Here is a 22,257-nt window from a genome sequence, read left to right as displayed (position 1 = left end):
TCATCTAGTCCAGCCTCCTGCTTCAAGCAGGATCAACGCCCTCTAAGTCATCCCAGCCAGGACCTTGTCCAGCCGGGACTTAAAAACCTTGAGGGATGGTTAATTCACCACCTCTCTAGGCAACGCATTCCAGTGCTTCACCACCCTCCTGGTGAAGTAGTTTTTCCTAATATCTAACCTACACCTTTCCCTCTTCAACTTCAGACCATTGCTCCTTGTTCTGCCATCTGACACCATTGAGAACAGTTTCTCACCCTCCTCTTTCGAGCTCCCCTTCAGGAAGTTGAAGGCTGCTATTAAATCACCCCTCAGTCTTCTCTTCTGCAAACTAAACAAGCCCAGATCCAGGAGTGCCTGGGAACCAGTGGTGTTTTTTATCACAGAACATCCAAGGAACGTCCAGTGGCCTACTATTCTCAGAAACTAGACCCAGTAGCTTCCTGGCTGCCTTCGGGCACTAGTTGCTGCTGGCCTCCTGGTACCACAAGCAGAGAACATTACATTAGGCCACTCAATGATTTTACAAACCCCACATGCAGTCCAACAACTGCTAGTTCAGAAAGGCACCCAACACCTGACAACCCAGAGACTGACCCATTTAGAAATTTCCTTATTGTCCAGGACCAACCTAAAAATTGAACAACGTCATACACTAAACCCTGTGACCCTCTTGCCTTTTCTGGACCATGAATGCTCACATGATTGCCTCCAAGTGGTGCACCATCAGGAAAAGTCTCGATCAGATTTAACGGACATGCCCATCCAAAATGCCAACCTGGAACCGTACACAGACGGATCAGCACGGGTAATGGAAGGTCGGCGGGTATCTGGATTCGCAGTAACCACCCAGTTTGAGGTAATTGAGGCTGCACCACTGGGACCATCTACCCCAGCCCAAGCAGCAGAATTAATAGCCCTCACCCGAGCATGTGAGCTGGCAGCAAGTCAGTCTGTAAACATCTATACTGATTTCAACTACGCCTTCAGTGTCTGCCATGCAATGGGCCAACTTTGGGCAGAGCGAGGTTTTATCACCTCTAGCGGTACCAAAGTAGCCCACAGACCGCAGATCCTGCAGTTGTTAAGAGCTGTACACCTGCCTACAGAGCTTGCCATTGTACATGTTCAGGCACACCAAAAAGGGAATGACCCCACTGTCCTTGGAAACTGGCGAGCCGACGCTGCTTCCACAATAGCCTCCCTGCAACCCTATATGACCAACCAGATGCTTCTCGTACCTCAGTCACCAGAGTCAGTCCTGATTAACCCTGAGCCGCCGGGAGTCCTTAGATGGAAGAAAGAGGGGGCAATACAGAATCAAAGTGGGGAGTGGCAAATGCCTGACGGGAGAAAGGCCCTACTGCAGGCTGCCTTACGGCCTGTCTTGCTCAGGCTGCACCGCAGAGTGGAAACCGTGTCAGATAGTAAATAGACTGTGGTACGCCCTGTCGGTGCGGGCAAAGTCACGGGCCAAGGCCACACTGACCCCACACCAGGATACCGCTCGGATCCTCAAGAGGCCTGGGACGAGGATAAGGAGGGGACGGCGGAGACCCGGCGACGAGTAGAGGCCGCCCCGCCCCTCTGGCAGCCGCTCCCACCCACCTCCGGCAGGAGGCCCCAGGGATTGTGCACTGGCCCTGTACCGCTGTTAGAGAGGCTGGTAGATTTTGCCCTGGCAGGCAGGAGGCTGGCTCTAAGGGAGAAGGGTGAGACGGCAAGGGGAAGGCTTGTGAAGGTGCAAACAGTTACTAAGTTTATTAACGGAACAAACAACAGGAAAAAAGGGAACAACAAATGTAACACAGTAGATAATTCCTTACAATGTAACTACGTCTATAAACTAGTGATTACTACTACTAATATACTGAATTGCAACAAGAGTATTTCATTTAAACACTTACAATGCTAAGTACTAAAGAATCCATGAGGCGACCTGTATGGTGGCTTTTATTAGGTTGGAGGCAAAGAGGAAGGTTAAAAGGAACATCCAAGGAAAGAGGTAAAGGTAATTTTAAATAGTTTTAACTCTGGGCAGGGGAAGGTCAATTTGCCTTCCCCCTTTGTGCCCCGGCTGGTTCGCTACTCCAGCCAATTGGAGACCCCCGGGCTCTGCCTGCTAGGGCCTCCTCCCAGCTGAGTGAGGGGCAACGTTACCTCCTCAGCCAGGGCTCGGAGGATAGGGACAGGTAAGGGGGTAAGGTAGGATGCAGGGTGTGTAGGGCAACTGGGAGGTCAAGCCTCTACCGAGATGACCCGCCTGCACACTAAATAAACAAATATAATTACTATGCAAACAACAATACATAACTACTTAATTAAGCTATAACTGAATTAAACGATAACTACAGAACTTATTAATACAAGTGTACAGCCTATTAATATGTAGGTATGGGCAGTTAGGCCCGGCCCTGGGGTCGAGCCCCGGGTGTGGTCCTTCCTCGGCCCTGGAAGGGCGCGGCCCGGGTTGCAATCCCGAAACCCCCAACTGGGGACCCAATGCCCAAAGTACTGTGGTAATATAATTTGTACAGCCCGGACTGGGTCTCGGGCCTGTGAAAGTCTATGTGGCCTGGGCTGGGCCTCAGGCTTGTGGTGGATTTACGTGTCCAGGTGATTGTGGTCTCGTCAGGCAGGTGGGTCGTGTCCGGTAGGTGGTGTCGTCACCGCAGGGTGGCAGGTGGCGGGAGCGAGGGTGCCGCTTCGATGGCAGGCTCTGGGCTTCAACAGCTGGGCGCGCAGTACCTCACCCTAATGGTGAGGCCAGTTCGCCGACCAGCTGATCCACCTCAGAGCCTGCTTGCTGTGTAGATGGCAGACCCTGGGTTTCAACAGGCGAGCGCACAGTACCTCACCCTAGTGATGAGGCCAGTTCGCCACTCGCCTGATCTGCCTCAGGGCTGCTTGTCACTCTTTAGCTACGTCTACACGTGAAGCCTACATCAAAGTAGCTTATTTCTATGTAGCAACATCGATATAGGCTATTTCGATGAATAACATCTACACGTCCTCCAGGGCTGGCAACGTCGACGTTCAACATCGATGTTGAGCATCACCACATCGAATTAGGCGCTGCGAGGGAACGTCTACACGCCACAGTAGCACACATCGAAATAAGGGTGCCAGGAGCAGCTGCAGACAGGGTCAAAGGGCGGACTCAACAGCCAGCCGCTCCCTTAAAGGGCCCCTCCCAGACACAGTTGCACTAAACAGCACAAGATCCACAGAGCCGACAACTGGTTGCAGACCCTGTGCATGCAGCATGGATCCCCAGCTGCCGCAGCAGCAGCCAGAAGCCCTGGGCTAAGGGCTGCTGCACACGGTGACCATAGAGCCCCGCAGGGGCTGGAAAGAGTGTCTCTCAACCCCTCAGCTGATGGCCGCCATGGCGGACCCCGCTATTTCGATGTTGCGGGACGCGGATCGTCTACACGTGCCCTACTTCGACGTTCAACTTCGAAGTAGGGCGCTATTCCCATCCCCTCATGGGGTTAGCGACTTCGACATCTCGCCGCCTAACGTCGATTTCAACTTCGAACTAGCGCCCAACACGTGTAGCCGTGACGGGCGCTACTTCAAAGTTAGTGCCGCTACTTCGAAGTCGCCGGCACGTGTAGACGCGGCTTTTTAGTGCTGAGGTAAAATGCCAGCTGTCACCGCAGCAGGAGGCCCTGCTGGGCGATGCTGGTGTTGACTCAGGAGCCCTTCGCAAAGTCTTCTCAGGCTGGAGCTCTTCGCAAAGTCTTCGCTGCTTGTGAGGCAGCTGGCCTAGGGGCTGGTGGACGCCTCAAGGGCCAACACCTCCCCGTACAGGCAGCAGAGTTGTATCCGCTCCAAGGGCCAGCGAGCGCTGTGCTGCGCCGCCTTATATCCTATGATCTCATGCATGATTCATGAGGTTATTTACATGCGAGCGTTCTGAGGGCCTGCTTTCAAACAGGTCCTCTGGGCTGTGGAAACTTCTAGAGGCTTTTCCACCACCGCCCAGTCAGGTGCCTGGATTTTAAACTCCAGGTCATGAGTTGTTTATGAGTTCAGGGTTACCGGGGAAACCAACTGACTCAGAGTGACCATTACAGGGGGCTGCTGAATGGCAGCCTATGTGATTTTAGATTCTCCCTGTACCTGTAATGATGTTTAATGGCCAAAGGCTTGTTTCCCCTGACCCACGGGGGCGTAATGCCTGAGGGATGAAAAATCCCTGACACGCCCCAGGTGTATTTCAAGAGGCCAAAAGAATTCTATCAACCTGTGATATCTGTGTGAAGTTTAACCCAAGGGGGGAACCTAAAGGCCCCCCTGGTGCGAGACTCTGGGCATACACCCCCTTTGAACGACTCCAGATTGACTATTCAGAGGTGCCTGAATGCCAAGGCTACAAACACCTCCTTGTAATTGTGTGTCAATTGACCGGGTGGGTTGAAGCCTTCCCAACCAGACGGGCCACGGCCTTGGAAGTGGGGAAAGTTTTGCTAAACCGTATTATTCCCAGGTTTGGCCCACCTAGGTCCATCGATTCCGACCAAGGCACTCACTTCACTGCTCAGGTTATCAAGTACATCGCATAGGCCCTGGGCATCACCTGGCTCCTGCGTACCCTGTGGAGACCACCCTCTTCTGGCCAGGTGGAAAGAATGAACCAAACTCTAAAGCTCAAACTTTCTCAAATATGTGCACAGACTGGTCTCAGGTGGCTTCAAGCTCTACCTCTTGCTCTTTTAGCTGTCCGAACTGCCCCTCGAGGCAGACGTGGTATCTCACCTTTTGAACTTTTATTTGGCAGGCCATATACTGGATTTGCTGACCCGGGACCTGTGACTGACCTGGTCACCTGGGGAGACGAGGAACTGACCAGTTTTGTCTCCACCCTCCAAACTGCTCTCACCTCTCTCCACAAGTATGCAGCCCAGTTCCAGTCCTTGCCAACAGATGTACCTGCTCACCGAATCCAGCCAGGAGATTGGGTCTGTGTGAAAGAATGGAAGAGTGCGACCCTTCAGCCCCGGTGGGTCGGTCCTTTCCAAGTTCTCCTTACTTCCCACACTGCGGTATGTGGAAAGGAAAAGGGTACTTGGATCCACCATACGCAGCTCAAACTAGCCCCTAGGCCGGGGCCAGAAGAAGATGACGCTGGACCTCGGGGGAGCTCCGCTAGCCCTTCCTGCATGAACCGGAAGGGCCAAGAGCAGATGAGGCCTGGACTGCTGAGCCCTTGGAAGGGGTAAAAGTTCTCTTCCGAAGGGGTCGTAGAAAGGAGGTCACGGACTAACATGACGCAGCAGTTCCTGGTCGCCATTTATGTGCTCACATTGGCTGGGGACACAGTAGAATGTCATGAGCACAATTCCTTTGTGACTCTTGCAAAAACTGTGGCACAAACGACAAATCAGTCTTCCTGCTGGGTGCGTGCAAACAGCCCTGTGACCCCACAGGTGGGCGTTCCTATGGACGCAGTACCCCTGTATACCCCTGGCTTAGCTGTGTTGGATGGCTTAGCCTGGAAGGGGTCGTCTGATGACAATTTTTGGAATAGAACAAGGGGAAATCCGAGCGGCCCCCAAGATTGGGACTACACTGTCACCTCTGTCGTATGGGGTAAATGGTGCTTTATGCGGAACCAAACAAGTGGGTACAGCTTCCTGGTGGGAACCAGGGCCTTCAGAGTTGTGCGATGGAGCGATGGGTGGTGGCTACTTGGTGTAGAGGACAGACCCCTTACAGAGACCAGTATGTTGTTTGTGGGCAGAGGGCCTATAAGATCCTTCCTGCAAACTGGACAGGGACATGTTACATAGGCTATTTGTCCCCTCATCTCACCATACATAACAGTCTCCCTAAAGGGCGGGTCTGTAACGTCCAAGGCGCTGCCCTTAGGGATGAGGATGAAACCAGGGAACAAGCCCTTACTCGAATAAATAAGGCCTTAAATGGGTCTTGGAAGGAGCCCCTTACCACAGGAACACTTATTGGGTGCTCTATGGCTGGTATTATCCCTTTGGTTACTGGAGTCGCCGATGCATGTACAGGGCGCTGTGTAATCCGCCTGCAAATGGTGCTAGAAGAGATTGCCATAGTTACAGAGTCAGCCGTCTATGACCTGGGACAAGCAATCCAAGGGCTTTCTGCAGAACTGGCCCAGGTCCGCACCATGACACTCCAAAATCGCTCAGCTTTGGATTATCTTTCAGCAGCGCAAGGGGGGGGGTGTGCTCTAGGGGGAGAAAAATGTTGTGTGTCTGTTAATGACACCTCCACAGAAATGTATCAGAATGTAGTCAGGGCTGCAGCTCAAGCCCAAGAAGCAGTAGAAGCCGCCTATGTCCCACCCAGCGACAGTTGGTGGGATCATATGTTTGACTGGCTTCCGAATGGGGGAGGACGGTTAGGAGGAATGTTGAAATCAATACTGCAGACCGGATTGTTAATTTTAGCTGGGTTTATATTAATCTATGTGGTAGTTAAATGCTGTTGTTTAGTTTGCTTGCAGTGTAGTGAGACTCCTCTTGCTAAAACTTCAGATAATATAAGAGTCCAGGTTGAGCGGAGCCTACGACCCAGAGATCCTCCCACCTTGCAATCAGTATAGCAACGGGCCTGACTAGCCTTTGGGTTGTCAGGCCCGAAGGGGGGACTGTCACAGGAACGTTCGGCCTGGGCAGTTTGCAGCCATCTTAAATCAACAGCCGTCATGTGAGAGGTCCTCAGCAGTTTACACTTTTGAGCTACACCCCCCAAGTGCCCACGAAGCGGATGAAACTGGCCCTTAACTGGTTTTCCTGTGCTTGCTTTTCTTGTGCAGAGAAGCAGTGTTATGAGAACTTGCAGTAAACACCAATGAGATGTTAGCTTGGCTGGAGTTTATCTCGTTATCATTATAAAAGGCTCTTCAGCTCTGTATCCAGGCGGAGTCTTTGTACCCATGTACTTGGCTCGCCTTTCTTTCTGCAGAAGTAAAGCCCTTCCTTAGCCCTGTCTGGTCGTTACTGGCTCTCAGCTAGGCGGACCGATATTTCAGTAACAACAGGGCCAGATTCCCAATGACCCCAGGGGCAGCCAGGGACACCCCTGCTCGGCCCTGGCCTGGGATGGGCAGAGCAGGGAGGGCCCCGTCCCAGCGCTCTGCGCGGACGTCCCAGAGCAGGAGGGGTCTGCCCCAGGGGCGGAGCATGCACTGCACAGACACACAGACACACACACACACTTACACAGACAGACACGCACACACAAACACACACACTCACACAGATAGACACACACACACAGACACACACACACACACAGACACACACAGTTACACAGACAGACACACGCAAATACTTACATACACACGTACATACACACCCAGAGACACTTATAGACATAAACACGGATACTTACACACACACACACACACACACACACACACACACACACACTGGGGGCACATTAGTTTAAAGAGGGGGGGCTGTGGGAGGTGATGCCACATGGGAGCAGCAGCGGGTTTGGGGTGTGAGTTCCAGCGGGGGGGTGGGGACCAGTTTGGGGCGTGACTTCCAGCAGGGAGGTGGTTTGGGGTGTGAGCTCCGGTGGGGGGTGAGGGGGGTGGTTTGGGGTGTGAGCTCCGGTGGGGGGTGAGGGGGGTGGTTTGGGGTGTGAGCTCCGGTGGGGGGTGAGGGGGGTGGTTTGGGTCGTGAGTTCCAGTGGGGGGGGCGGTTTGGGGTGTGAGTTCTGGGGGTGCCAGTTAGGGCGTGAGCGCTGCCCCCGCCCCTAGGAAATCAGCCCTGCGCACACACACACGTGAGCAGCTTTTGGAGCAAAACCCCGTGGGGCTCGTCTCAGCTGGGAAACGGGCTCTGCCCACTGAGTTCATCGCTGTCAGTCTCTCAGGTGCCACCGGACCACTCGCTGCCCCGTCTGAGTCCTTCCGCCCAGCTCGCGGGTGGAGCCGCAGGAGTCAGGAGAATCTAAGCCCAGATCCCCTCCTGGCCCCGAGAGCGGAAGCAGCTCCGCACACATCTCAGGTGCCAGTTCAGAGCTGCCTAGGGGATTTGAGCACCTGCTTCCATTTCCGGTTAATAACAGGTGCCCAAACCACCTAGGTCACTTGCACAATCTCTGCCTCAGTCACTCTCCCCAGACTCAGGGGCGCACAGTGGGGCTTAAAGCCACCGGTTCCCTCCCTCTCCAGCGTGTGGTGGCAGAGGGGACGTGGGCCTTCATTGCTCTACCCCGTCCAAGGCCAGGGCCCTAGCAGGAGTGGCCCTGGCTGTGCCTGGGGTCAGTGGGAATCTGGCCCTGTGGTCTGGGCAGTGGGTCTGGGAGTGAGGACTCCTGGGTTCTGTTCTCATCTTTGGCAGAGGAGTGGGGTGTAATGGTTAGAGCAGGTGGGAATGGGAATCAGAGCTCCTGGGCTCTCATCATGGTCCTGAGACAAGAGTCTGAGCATCAGGAAACTGCAGCCATGAGCCCTGGAGCTTCTCCCAGCCCTGACTCTAGGGTGTCTTCCTGGGACAAATCAGTCCTCCTTGTAGGCAAAACAGGTCAAATAATCCTCCAGGAGAGCGAATCTCAGAATGGTTTTAATTTAGAAAATACAGGTGAAGATGAGGATGACGATGATACAACTTCCTACAAACCGGTTCTCTGAGTGACGTTTGTTTGTTGCAGCCTGAGGCAGTGTTGTTTTCCTCTGGGGAATACGGCAAGAAATTTGGCCTGAGGGACTTGGTCCCAGAAGCCAGTGACTGTAATAAACACACCTGTTTCCTTCAGCACGTCCAGCACCAGCAGCAGCTGGGAGGTGGAACTGCCCGTCCTGTTGTTTCGTAAGGTGTTGTCTTTTCTCCCCTCTGCTCCGCAGACTTCCTCCTCCTTCTCCTCCTCATTATCCACTGACTCTGAGTGTAGCTGTTGTTGCGTAAGCAGTGTAAGGTGTGTGCTGGTTACGAATTTGAGCACAGTCGGCTGGGTGGGCTCCATCTGATCTCTTCTCATGAGAATATCCTCTCCTGAATACGCCCACGGCACATGCTCCACAGGTGAAGCCCACGAATTTAGAGGGGGTCTCTCATAGCTGAATTTATCTGAGCCCTTTCGTTACACAATGGGGCTTTGTTAATTTGTTGCTTGGTCTCCTGTTTCTAAAGGGGCTGTCTGGGTGACCGGAAGAGCACTGAAATTACCACTGAGCTTTCAATGACAAGAATCTCCCTGGACTTTATTCTCAGTGGTGAGTAAATCGTAGAATGTTGGGCCTGGAAGGGAACCCAGGAAGTCATTGAGTTCAGCCCCCTACCTAAAGCAGGATCAACCCCAACTAAATCATCCCAGCCAGGACTTTGTGAAGCGGCGACTTAAAAACTTCTTGATACAGAGGTTCCATCAACTCTCTAGGTAACAGTAACAGAGAGGGAGCCGTGCTAGTCTATACTCCATCAAAACAAAAAGCAGTCAAGTAGCACTTTAAAGACTAGAAAATGGTTTATAAGGTGAGCTTTCGTGGGACAGACCCACTTCTCTGTGTCTTAAATATTGAGTCTGTTCTGGTCTGGCTCTGGTCTGAAGAAGTGGGTCTGTCCCATGAAAGCTCACCTAAGAAACCATTTTGCTAGTCTTTACAGTGCTACTTGACTGCTTTCTCTAGGTAATGCATTTCTGCGCTTCCCCACCCTGCTGGGGAAATAGTTATTCCTAATATCCAACCTAGACTTCCCCCACTGTAACTTAAGACCCTTGCTCCTTGTTGTCCTATTTGTCACTACTGAGAACAGCCTCTCTCCACCCTCTTTAGAGCCCCTCTTCAGGACGCTGAAGGCGACTATCAAATCCCCACCTCACTCTTCTCTTCTGAAAACTAAAGAAGGCCAAATAATGAAATAAATTCCATTTGTTTAGAGACTGTCCAAATGGCAACTAAGAAATGAAAACATAAACCAAAATCCATTCTGGAAAAAGAATTAATCTATATGGATGTTTTCCATCCGTAAACACTGAGAAAACATTTTGTGTTGGATCTTTGAGTTCATACGGACTCTTGTGAACTGTAATTTGAGTTTTTGCTGTTTCAACTTTTGATATTGATTCAGTGTGAAAACACACACTGGCATTTCCCACGGGATGGAAATTCCATTTCCTGGCCAGCTCTGCATTTAGTGCCATGGTCGTGCTGAGGAAAGTCCTTCATAATGTCAGTGTAGGTTCCTCAAAGGAGCTCTTAAGACAGACACAAGAATTCTCACCGCTTCTGTATGTTTAGAAAATATCATTCACAGCTGTTTTAAAAGGTTCTGTGATGTGCACTGGGCGTAGCTCAGCCCCACCCTTTCCTTTGCTCCTGTGATTTCATGTTCTCTCTTTGTTCTCTTGGAGAGCGTGTGTCATTGAGAGTCAGAAGAACACAGTCTCCAGGTCTGGGCCTTCCCACTCAGTGTGTCTCTTCTGTCACTCTGGTTTCTGCTTACGAGCTCACTGTTATTTGCTGCAGTCCTGTGAGAGCCCCATAGTGAGGAAGTTAAGCGCAGGCAGAATCCATTTGTTGTGTCTCATTTTTAATTCAGCTCTGTCACTTCACGGTCACACCTGCGATTGTGAAGTTCCTTTTCACCAAATGAGCCTGAAGTAAAATGTGTAGGAAATGTCTCCTACATCACCGGATCTTTTTTGCAAATTTCCTTGTGTTACCATCATAGAAGAAAGCTTCACAAGTGGTGTAACTCAGAGGCACATAGGATTATAGAACATTAGAACTGGGAGGGACCTCGAGAGGTCGTTGCGTCCAGTCCCCTGCACTGCACGGAGGGTCCCTGATAGATGTCTGTCTAACCTGCTCTTAAACATCCCCAGGGATGGAGATTCCACAGCCCCTCTCAGCAATTTATTCCAGCGTTTAACCACCCTGACAGCTAGGAAATTTTTCCTATGTCCAAACTAAACCTCCCTTGCTGCAGTTTAAGCCCATTACTCCTTTGTCCTCAGTGCAGCTCCCTGGCGTTGTTATGATTTACACCATGTAAGGTGCTGGCCCTGGGTCTTGTCTCGTATGTGGACACAAACCAACGTATTGCAGAACTGGCTGTGAGGGAGGCAGGAATGATTTGGGTCATGCACTAACACTGAAGGAAGAATAACACTGTGCAGTGCAAAAGGGCCAAAGTCCCCCACTGCTTTCAGATTCCAGGGGGCTTCTCCATCGGAAAACGGTTTCCAGCATGTTTCGGCTCCACGGTGTCCGTTTGCTGGTGTGAGGTGTCACTGCAGGGGAATCCGGGCACTTGTGTGATTATTCATATCACTAACATACGAGTGAGAGGAGAATGTGCCCTCGTCTAAGAAATGGTATTTGGGAACTCAGCTGCGGTGACACTTTCACCCCCAGACTCTGCACTGACCCCCACACCGCACCCTCCATCTGGCACCCTCCATCCCCTGCCCTGAGCTGCCCCAACCCTCACAGACCCTGCACATACTCCATCACACCCCGGCAAGGACCGCCCCCCACCCAAACACCTGCCCTAACGCCCCCGCAACCCTCTGTCCTGAGCCCCCTCCCCTCACTCCATCCCCCTCCATCTTTGTCCTGAGACCCCCCACACCAAACCCTGCTGTGATTTCTGCACCTCCAGCTCCTGCCCTCGCCCCCGACCCTCCCACCCCCCAAACCCTCTGCCTGATCCATCCCTGTCTTCATAGGCCCTTCCCTGTCAATAATCATCTCCCTGGTGTACAACCACTCCAGCACCTCCCACCCCCTGCCCTGAGTCCCCCCAACCCCTCTGACTTCTACACCCCCATCCCCTGCCCTTAACCACCACACACAACAAGGCCTCCCCCACAACCCCCGCCCTCACTGCAGCACCCTCTGCCCCCTGCCCTGGTCCCGAACCCTCCCAGCTTCTGCTCCCCCCCCTCCACCACCCACCTCTTCCCCTCCCGCCTCCTTTGCCCCAACGCTCCCTCCCGCCAGCTTTCAGACCCCTGCCTCCACCCCCACTGACATATCTTACACAGCCCATGGGGAAACCCCCCAACGGCCGGGGATGCCCATACAAGGGTACCACAAACACACAGCTGTTACCTTCACCCCTGGGCTGCGCTAGGGTGATCCACAACAATGGGTTCAACCCACCACACCATTCCTTCTCACCACGCCTTTCAGACCAGCGAGACGGCAGGTACACAGAGCAGGAAATGCACTTTCCCACTGGAAGTGACACAACTTACACAGCGCCACATTCACTGAGGGAATTAGACCCCCGTCAGGTCCAGCTCCCTCCCATTCACACAGAACGGCCCCATCGAGAGCTGTTGGAAATGCAACAAACAGACAACATGGACTGGAAACACAGAGACAGAGACAAGCAGCTCTTCCATCAGAAGAAAATGAAGAACTCCGGGAAACTCACCTTTATATGGACGGGAGAAGACAGTGAACATCTCAACCCAGTGACAGTGAGGAGCCCGGAGCAACCTGACTTCAAAGAGACAGACCCTTGAGCACACAAACCAAATGTCCCCAATGCTTCTTTAAGCCTTGAGCAAGGCCGGGTCAGTCGCTGTAATTTCCAGAGAAATTTCAGCAGGTGTTAGTCAGAAGGGTCCCAACAGGAAGGAAACCAGGACAAATGTTTTAATTTGCAGTCACATTTCTGATGTGCCTCAGACCCGGTCTCTTTGTCCCCCTACAGATGACCTCTTCCGAGGGCGACCCTGGAGGGAACCAGACCATCTCCAATGTTCTCTTCCTGGTGGGGTTCTCGTACCTTAAGGAGCTGCAAATCCTTCTGTTTGTGGTGCTTCTGGTCATCTACCTGCTCACCCTGACGGGGAACCTGCTCGTTATCCTGCTGATAAAGCTGAACCCCTCCCTCCACACCCCCATGTATTTCTTCCTGGTGAACCTGTCTGCATCGGAAATCTGCTTCACCAGCAGTGTGGTCCCTCAGCTGCTGGCTCACCTCCTGGTGGAGGAAAAGACCATCTCCATTGCAGCTTGTGCAGCAGGGATGTACGTCAATGCCATCATGGGCCTCACAGAATGCTGCCTACTTGCAGCCATGGCCTACGACCGCTACGTGGCCATATGTCACCCCCTGCACTACACAACCATCATGAGCGTCCGGGTGTGTGCTCTGCTCGCGGGGACTGCATGGGCTATTGGCATCTCGGTGGGAGTTCCTCTGAACACGTGGCTCTTCAGCCTGCCCTTCTGTGGCTCCAACCGCATCCAACACTTCTTCTGTGATGTTCCACCAGTGTTGAAAATGGCATGTGCCGACACGTCGCAGATTAAGGCTGTAGCCCTCATGGTGACAGTTGTGTTCATCCTGGGCAATTTCCTGTTGACACTCCTGTCCTACATCTGCATTACCTCCACCATTCTCAAGCTGCCATCAGCGGAGGGAAGGCGTAAAGCCTTCTCCACCTGCTCCTCCCACCTCACGGTGGTGACTGTGTTCTATGCAACGGCCCTTGTCACCTACCTGGTGCCCAACACTGGCTCTACTACAGAAAGTGACCTATTGATTTCCCTATTGAACACTATCGTCTCTCCAGCGTTGAACCCCATAATTTACACTCTGAGGAACAAAGAGGTGAAAAGAGCCTTGAGAAGAACTGTACAGAAGAGCAGCTTTTCTCACCTCTGGAGAAACTAGAGAATGAGAAGTCAAGTTAGTCAAAATTGGGTGGTGGGGGTCAGGTGGCCTGGGCTGAGCAATGGGGTTGAAATCGGATGCTCAGATGTCCATCCCAGCTGTCGGAGAGACAGGCCAGGAACAGTTGGGGATGTGAATATTCGCTGGGGCAGGCTCAGTCCCCGCCTCAGCCCCAGGGCAGGTTCAGCTCCCTCCTCAGCCCCAGCCAGGAGACCGTGGATGGGAGGGACCAGCTGACACCTCTGTCCCTCGGGCTCCTCGCAGGGGCTGCTGCTCTCCTGCACCCGGATCGTCCTCCCCTCCCTCGGCCCCTTCGCCCCAAGAAAGCGGAGCCGGCCGGGGACTCTGGGCGGGGGAGAGCTACGTGCTGCCGGTGTGGGGAACGCAGAGGGGGCCAGACCCTGCCGGCTGCCCTGGGAACTCGGCCCAGCACAGACCTGTGTGCGATGGATCGTACTGTGGGTAAGGGCTGCGGCTGAGTGACAGGACAGCGGCTTCCAGCCCAGCCCTGCCCTGCCGTGACTCGCTGGGCGACCTTGGCTGAGGCTCTGCCCCAGGTCTGGGCCTGTTTTCCCATCTGTCTCCCCAGAAGGTTACGGCTGGGAGATGCCATCCGGAGAGAGGAAAGCAGGGGTGAGGTTCAGCCCTTGTCCTCAGGCAATGGCCCCACCCTGCCATTCACCAGCCATGGAGTCTTTCTTACCCCGATGCTGCAGCGCACGGCGGCGTTGCTGGATGCTGTTATATAGGGCCTCTGCCCCACCCCAGAAGTGGCTGCATTTCAGCACTGGGGCAGTGATTCCAGGGCAGCACTGCAGTGCGCTATCAGGCAGCTGTCACGTCCCACCCCACAGGTGGCTGCATTGTAATGCTGGGTGGAGGAATTTCCACACAGCTCCATCAAGAGCAAGTTGATTCTTACCACCTGTGGGGCAGGGAGGGGAAGAGGGGAGGATTGGTGCTGAATGGGGCTGGGTGGACACCCCACTGACTCGTGGAAGTTCAGCAGAGTAACAAGATGGGGACAGTCCTGCCAGATGCCCACTGGGACTTGGAGGGGCTGAGTCGGGACAAGTCCCTTGCAGGCCCTGGCCTGGCCTCGCCGCCCTGCACAGAGCCCAGCCAGCCCAGCCCGGTGCTGCCGGAGCCAGACGAGGAGCTGTGAATGCCCCCTGCCTCCTCTCTCACCCTGCCAGCGATGGAGGGAGGGGGTGAGCGGGAGGGCTGGGAGCCACTGGCCAGGACCCCGGCTTTCCCTGCCCATTGACTTCCCTTACTGCCGCCGCCGGGAGTGCAGACAATTACCCCACGCGGCTCACCCGTCCCCCAGCCCCTGCTCCAGGTGTCTCGTCTCCCTCCTCTTTGGGAGACCCGAACGTACGCGAACAGACTGGCCCTGGCTGTGCCTGTGGGGGCTGGGAGCCTTATGCCTGAACCCTGCCCCTCGCCCCTCGCACCCCACAGCTCCAGACACCTGCAGCAGCAGACGTCCCGTTACAGAGAATCGGGGAGTATCAGGTTTACTGATAAGAACATAAGAACTCCCATACTGGGTCAGACAAAAGGTCCATCCAGCCCAGTAGCTTGTCTGTCAACCATGGCCAGTGCCAGGTGCCCCAGATGGGAGGGACCGAAGACAATGATCAAATGATTTTTCTCCTGCCATCTGTCTCCAGCCTCTGACACCAGAGGCCAGGGACACCATTCCAACCCTTGGCTAACAGCCTTTTATGGACCTGACCTCCAGGAATTTATCTAGCTCTTTCTGACATTCTGTTACCGTCCCAGCCTTCACAGTCTGCTCTAGCGAGGAGTTCCACAGGTGAACTGCGCGCTCAGTGAAGTAGAACTTTCTTTTATTAGTTTTAACCCTGCTACCCATTAATTTCATTTGAGCTGCGTCTACACGTGCACGCTACTTCGAAGTAGCGGCACCAACTTCGAAATAGCGCCCGTCGCGTCTACACGCGTCGGGCGCTATTTCGAAGTTAACTTCGACGTTAGGCGGCGAGACGTCGAAGTCGCTAACCTCATGATGAGATAGGAATAGCGCTCTACTTCGACGTTCAACGTCGAAGTAGGGACTGTGTAGACGATCCGCGTCCCGCAACGTCGAAATTGCTGGGTCTTCCATGGCGGCCATCAGCTGGGGGGTTGAGAGATGCTCTCTCTCCAGCCCCTGCGGGGCTCTATGGTCACCGTGGGCAGCAGCCCTTAGCCCAGGGCTTCTGGCTGCTTCTGCGGCAGCTGGGGATCTATGCTGCAGGCACAGGGTCTGCAACCAGTTGTCAGCTCTGTGGATCTTGTGTTGTTTAGTGCAACTGTGTCTGGGAGGGGCCCTTTAAGGGAGCGGCTTGCTGTTGAGTCCGCCCTGTGACCCTGTCTGCAGCTGTGCCTGGCATCCCTATTTCGATGTGTGCTACTTTGACGTGTAGACGTTCCCTCGCTGCGCCTATTTCGATGTTGGGCTGAGCAACGTCGAAGTTGAACATCGACGTTGCCGGCCCTGGAGGACGTGTAGACGTTATTCATCGAAATAGACTATTTCGATGTCGCAACTTCGAAATAAACTATTTCGATGTTGGCTGCACGTGTAGACGTAGGTTGATGTCCTCCAGTTCTTGCATTATGGGCTCAGGTAAATAACTTCTCCTTGTTTGCCCTCTCCACACCTGTCGTAATTTTATAGACCTCTATCATGTCCCCCCTCAGCCTCCTCTTTTCTAAACTGAAAAGTTCCAGTCTCTTTAGCCTCTCCTCAGATGGCACCTGTTTCAAACCACGAATCATTGAATTGCCCTTTTCTGAACCTTTTCCCAGTGCCAGATCTTTTTTGAGGTGAGGAGACCACCTCTGTGCGCAGTATTCAAGAGGTGGGCGTAGCATAGATTTATATAGGGGCAGTAAGATACTCCTTGTCTTATTGTCTATCCCTTTTTTTTAATAATACCTAACATCCTATTGGCCTTTTTGACGGCCTCTGCGCCCTGCGTGGAGGTTTTCAGGGAACTGTCCACGATAACTCCAAGATCTCTTTCCTGATTAGTTATAGCTAAATTAGCCCCCATCGTATTGTGGGTACAGCTGGGGTTATTTTTTCCAATGTGCGTTACCTTCCACTTATCCACATTAAATTTCATTTGCCATTTTGTTGCCCAATCACTCAGTTTGATGAGATCTTTTTGAAGTTCTTCACAGTCGGCCTTTGTCTTGACGATCTGGAACAGTTTCGTGTCATCTGCACACTGAGCCACCTCACTGCTCACCCCCTTCTCCAGACCATTTATGAATAAATTGAACAGGATTGGTCCTAGGACTGACCCTTGGGGGACACCACATTACCCCTCTCCATTAGGAAAATTTACCATTTATACCTACCCTTTGTTTCCTAGATTTTAACCAGTTCTCAGTCCATGAAAGGACCTTCCCTCTTATCCCAGGACAACTTCATTTACGCAAGAGCCTTTGATGAGGTACCTTGTCAAAGGCTTTCTGGAAATCTAAGTATACTAAATCCACTGGGTCTCCCCTGTCTGTATGTTTGTTAACGCCTTTAAAGAACTCCAACACGTGAGTAAGACGTGATTTCCCTCTGCAGAAACCAGGTTGACTTTTTCCCATCAAATTCTGTTCTTCTCCATGCCTGACAATTTTATTCTTTTTATTTTTCACCTAAGTTGCCCGGAACTGACGTTAGACTCACCAGTCTGGAATTGCCAGGGTCACCTCTTGAGCCCTTTTTAAACGTTGGTGTCCCATGAGCAATCCTCCCGTCATTATGTACGACAGCTGATCCAAAGGACAGGTTCCAATGCCCTTGGATGAACACCATCCGGTCCCGGGGATTTGTTAACATTATCTCTTTGTTCCAATAGATGCGACAGTCACTCACGTCAGTTCCCAGTTCAGTGGGATGTTTCCAGCCATACAGATGAGCTTTGTTCCCAGCTCTTTGCTGGCCCCTTGCTCTGAATTCAGAGGGAGTTGGGCTCTGTGGTTTGAGAAGGTCGCGCACCCCCGCCGTAGGGCCGAGCAGGTTCCTTTGGGCACCGGCTGGTGTGGGTAAAACCCCCCATGGGCAGGCGGGTGAGACGTTGTGGCTGGAGTCGCAGTGTGGGCAGAGCTGCCAACGTCGGGGTGTCGGGCAGGGACTGTTTGTTGGGTTGGGGATTCTGTGGCCGGGCAGGAGCCTGGCTGGAGCCGGGGCTGGAACATGGGCCCTTAAAGTGCCAGGGGCTCCCTGAGCCAGGAGAAGATGAGCTGGGCCCACGTCTGGCTCAGGCCCGGCTCTGACTCTGCCAGGGTCACTCCCAGGTGCAGCCCTGCAGCTGCCGCCCTGCGGCCTGTGGGAGCCGCCTGCCCACGCCGGGGTCCGGGAGCCGGCTCAGAGGTCACTCGCGGGCAGTGCGGGTGGGGGGTGAGTTACAGCCGGGCTCTGCCGCTCCCCCAGGGAAACTGCCCCCCCACCCCCACGCTCCCCTCCCAGCTGTCCTGCTGCCCTCTGGGGCTCTGCCCGCAGGTCCCCCGCAGGGCCGGCCCGAGGCCAGACCAGGCCCTGCAGAGCCTGCAGGGGAGGGGGAAAGGGGGGTCACAGGTTTAACTAAAAGGGTGGGGGATTTTTGTTTGGTTTTTTTTCTTTTTTTTCCTTTTTGCGGAAAATGGGTTGACGTGGCTATGCAAATGAGAGAGTGACATATGCTAATGAGCACCTCATTTGCATTTCCTCTGCCGCAGGAGGGCGGCATTGCAGACACAGCCCCAGAGGGACTCGGGACCTGCCCCAAGGCAGGAAGTGCAGAGAAGCAGCTCGACCCCCCCAGCCCCCCTTAAACCCGCTGCTTCTCGTCCTGTCCTCAGAGCCCAACGACAACGACGTTTTCTCCCTGCGCCGTAAAACGCTCTGAGGTATTTACAAACCGCGTCACGTCCCCCTCGGTCTTCTCCTTCCAGCCTCACCCAGCCCAGTTCCTCCCCTCCCCTCCCAGCGCATGTTCTGCACCTTTCCTCAGCCTCGGGCTCTTCTCCAGCCCCCCTGCAGCTTCTCCCCATCTTCCCTCAAGTGTGGGGCCAGCCCTGGGCACCAGCCCCACGGAGGCTGCTCAGCGCAGAGCGGGGGGAAGAAATTGCTGCTCCTGGCTGGCTCCCAACACCCGGCAGTGCCGCCCACAAGCAGGTTGGCGCTTCTGGCAACAGTCTCACCCTGTTGACTCCTCTGGAGCTTGTGCTCCGCTCTGAGCCCAGATCCCTTTCTGCAGGACTCCTCCCTCGACAGCCACTTCCCCGTCTGGGTGTGACACGGATTGGGCCTTCCTCAGGGGAGCACTTTGCGCTTGGCCTTATTCAGCTTCACCCCATTGACCTCAGGCCGTTTCTCCAGGGTGCCCAGATCAGTTCGAATTCTGCCCCCGTCCTCCAGCGCACTCGCCCCCCAGCCTGGGACCATCTGCAAACGTAACTCGCCTCCGCTCTGCCCTCCCCGCAATGGCGGGTGAAGGGTGAAGGGACCCGGTCCCAGCGCAGCCCCTGCGCAGCCCCACGGGTTGGGCCCGTCCCGCCCGGCTGGGAACCGTCACTGACGACTCCCTGAGAGCGGCGGGAGGAGAACAGAAGCGGGAGGGAATCTCCCCTGCCGGTGACCACCGCTCGGCCAGGCAGCAGCCAGACTCCGGGCGCGGGGGGCGGAGGGGTCTCAGCAGACGTCCAAAAGGCCGGCCCAGGTCACCTCCGGCTCCCAGCGCTCTGCCAGCCCCAGCTCCGTGGGAGGCCTCCCGCCCCCACCCCAGCCCCCACCCACCCTGCTTGGCGGGGGGCCGGGAAAGGGGGCCGAGGCAGGAGGGGGCAGCCAGAGGGAGGGAAAGGGGCGAAGGGGAACCAGACCGAGCAGGCTCCAAACCCCTCGGAGGCTCCCACCTTCTCCCCGGGCCCAGCCCCACCGGCCGCAGGGAAGGAGAAAACGCCCACGAGGCTCCTCCCGCCCCGCCCGTCGGTCCCAGTTCTCCCTCCGGCCCGGCAGAGACCCTGGGGAGGCGCCGGCTGCTGCCAAGCCGCGGGAATCTCTGAGCTTGTCCCCCTCGCGCCTCTGTCCTGATTGGCTGTTGTCAGGGTCCCTCTGTGAGGTCATCCCTGTCCTCCAATAGGCTGAGGTCCTGCCACAGGCCTTTGTGATGTCACTGCTACCCCCACTCCTCCCCCCCAAGGCTGGTGTCCTGGCCCTGGCCGGCCCCTCTGGAGGTTGGAGGGATCCCCTGGAGCCCCACTGAATGGCAGCTGGGTCTGGGGCAGAGCGGGCTGGGCAGTAACCCCCCAGGGGCTGCTCCCTCGGCCCCACCCAGCTTGTCAGTCCTCAGCATACAGACCAGTGTAAGCGGAGAGGTGTTAACCAGACACTGGTCTGAGCCCTGGTGTGGGCACAAGGGCGCTGCTATTGAGGCCCCTTCTCTTGCTAGAGTGTATTGTACGTCCCCAGCTGGAACCACGGCCTGCTGGAGGCTCTGTCACACAGTTAGGACTGACTCTGAGGTCATCTCTTCAGCAGCACACAACCTACTTTCCAGAGGAGAGAAGGTCCATTATCCCCATTCTACAGATGGAGAAACTGAGGCAGAGACAGGGGCGGGGCCTTGCCTAAAGTCAGCAAGCTGGAAACTGGTGGGCCCAGACCTGCTGAGTCTCAGTCCAGGGCTGGACGTCCTCCCCTTGATCAGGAACAGCCATATTACTGCCCCTCTCAGTGGGATTCCCACAATACACCCGCTGCTGGTGCTGTGCAGTGGGGTCGCTCCGCTTGCGGGCCTGGGGACTCGCCTGGTTCCCATTCCAACGGCAGGACCTGCTGTCAGGGCAGTTCAGTCCCCAGAGTGAAGGGAGCAGCCACAGTCCTGCTCTGTAAAACCAGAATGATATTCAAATCAATGGTTTTGTTCCTTCGAAACACGTCCTGTCCCACACTGGGTTTGTTCTGGTTGCAAAGCAGGTTTTCCCTGGGGAAACTGAACGTTTTCTGCTCCAGCCAATTGCTCAGAATAAACACTTCCAAGGCTGGAACAGTTTAACTTCCTCCACCTGGGAGACTAAAGGAGAAATTGCTGTCAGCGAAGCAAATCACAATCCTCTACTCAGTGGAGAAACAGAATAGAGAAGAGTTATTTACTTCTTCCCGTGGCACAAGGACTAGCCGGTGACCAAATGACATCAGCAGGGAGCGGATTTACAACAACCCAAAGAAGTGTTTCTTCACATGGCACAAAGTCAGCCTGCGGAAAGTTCCTAAAGTTACTAACGACGCCTCTTGTGGGCGAATCCCCAGAGCTCCAGAGCAACAATTTTCGTGATCTTTCCTAGTAAAGCTCTGGGGGAATTTCAGCATCTCGTCATGCCCAGCACCAGCCTTAGTGAACACTTAACGGGGAGATTTATGAGGCTCTCACCTCCTTGGAACTGGGTCGTCTTCCTCTGCTGGCCAGGACGGCAATGATCAGCTCAGACCCCACAGGACGCCCTGGATGTTTGGGAGGCAGCCGGCTCTGAGGTCACAGCCACGGCCAGTTGCAGCAGGTACGGACTTTTCCTTCACACAGTGTGCGGTGCGACGGTGGGGACTGGTTATTAGCATTACGATGAGAGCTGCTCAGGGCTGCACTGCTCAGGAAAGAACAGCCTTAGCCGGGGAGGTAGCATCTGGCACTCACAGAGCAAGTGCTCCTCCAAAGGGATCTCCAGATGTTACCTGGAGTTCCCAGAGCAGTCTCAGCAGATAGGGGAAGGACAAACCACAGCTGCTTTGCTCCCAGGATGGTCCGAGGTCTTTGTGCCTCTGGCTCTCCCAGACCAGGTCTGCAGGACTCAGCTAAGAGATGCTGGGGCAAGGTGGTGGTGTGAATGAAACCGAGAAAGAGCGATGGGAGGTATCTGGGGCTGCAGATAAAACCAGAGTGAGATTGCCAGGGCGGCTGCTTGCTTGTAGAGAAGTTTACCCGTCTGTAGCTGTCTTGTAGCTTTACTCTGAAATTCCAAAGCCCCAGAATTTCAGTGGGAGATGTCTGGTCAGAGCTGATCTTTGTGGTCCTGGCCAGCAGAGAAGGAGGGGCCAGTTCCAGCGAGGAGACAGAGCCATAAATCTCCCCACTTGTACGTTCCCAAAGGCTGGTGCTCGGAGCAATGAGATGCTGACATTCCCTGGAGCTTTAGCTCACTAGAAGCTTTACTCTGAAATTCCAAAGCCCCAGAATTTCAGTGGGAGCCGGACACCGAACGCCCTTCATCTCCTGGGACCTGCCAGCCTCCAGTGTCCAAAAGCCACCTGTCCGACAAGGACTGAGGAGCATCCCGTACTATCCCTGTGAGTGTCTCTCTGCTGCCCATAGGCTGGTACCTGGATGGAGCTTTAGGGGTCTCCTCCAGCAGCTGACCCAACAGCTGTGGGTGCTTAGCTCAGCCCAGAGGTGCTCAGGCTTTTACATCAAGCTGTCTGGAGCTGAGTGCTTGGGCGTGGCTTCAGCCTCCACTCCTTAGCAGCTGCAGTGAGTTCGGCAGCCTCTGAGGTTGACAGGAAAGTGGTGAGCAATGTCCTGTCCGCTTTCACTGCCTTTGTCCCCAGGAGATCCACCTCCTGGCCCTTGTACCTGAG

The 22,257-nt window shown here is 54.5% G+C and overlaps 2 protein-coding genes across 3 annotated transcripts in view; one reads left to right on the top strand and one right to left on the bottom strand.

Moving 5' to 3' along the window:
* Window positions 1–22,257, bottom strand: part of LOC142004989 (olfactory receptor 12D1-like) — a 63,085-nt gene that overhangs the window by 16,515 nt on the left and 24,313 nt on the right. The gene's annotated exons all lie outside the window — the stretch shown is intronic.
* On the top strand, window positions 755–13,631 carry LOC142004910 (olfactory receptor 10A4-like). The gene is made up of 2 exons (XM_074982591.1): window positions 755–805; window positions 12,663–13,631. The coding sequence occupies exons 1-2, from the start codon at window positions 755–757 to the stop codon at window positions 13,629–13,631; spliced, it is 1,020 nt and encodes a 339-aa protein (XP_074838692.1).

The sequence above is a fragment of the Carettochelys insculpta genome, chromosome 32 (assembly GCF_033958435.1).
Source record: "Carettochelys insculpta isolate YL-2023 chromosome 32, ASM3395843v1, whole genome shotgun sequence".
Lineage (NCBI taxonomy): Eukaryota > Metazoa > Chordata > Testudines > Carettochelyidae > Carettochelys > Carettochelys insculpta.
Note: the sequence above shows the minus strand (reverse complement) of the source record. Positions and strands in the feature narration are given on the sequence as shown.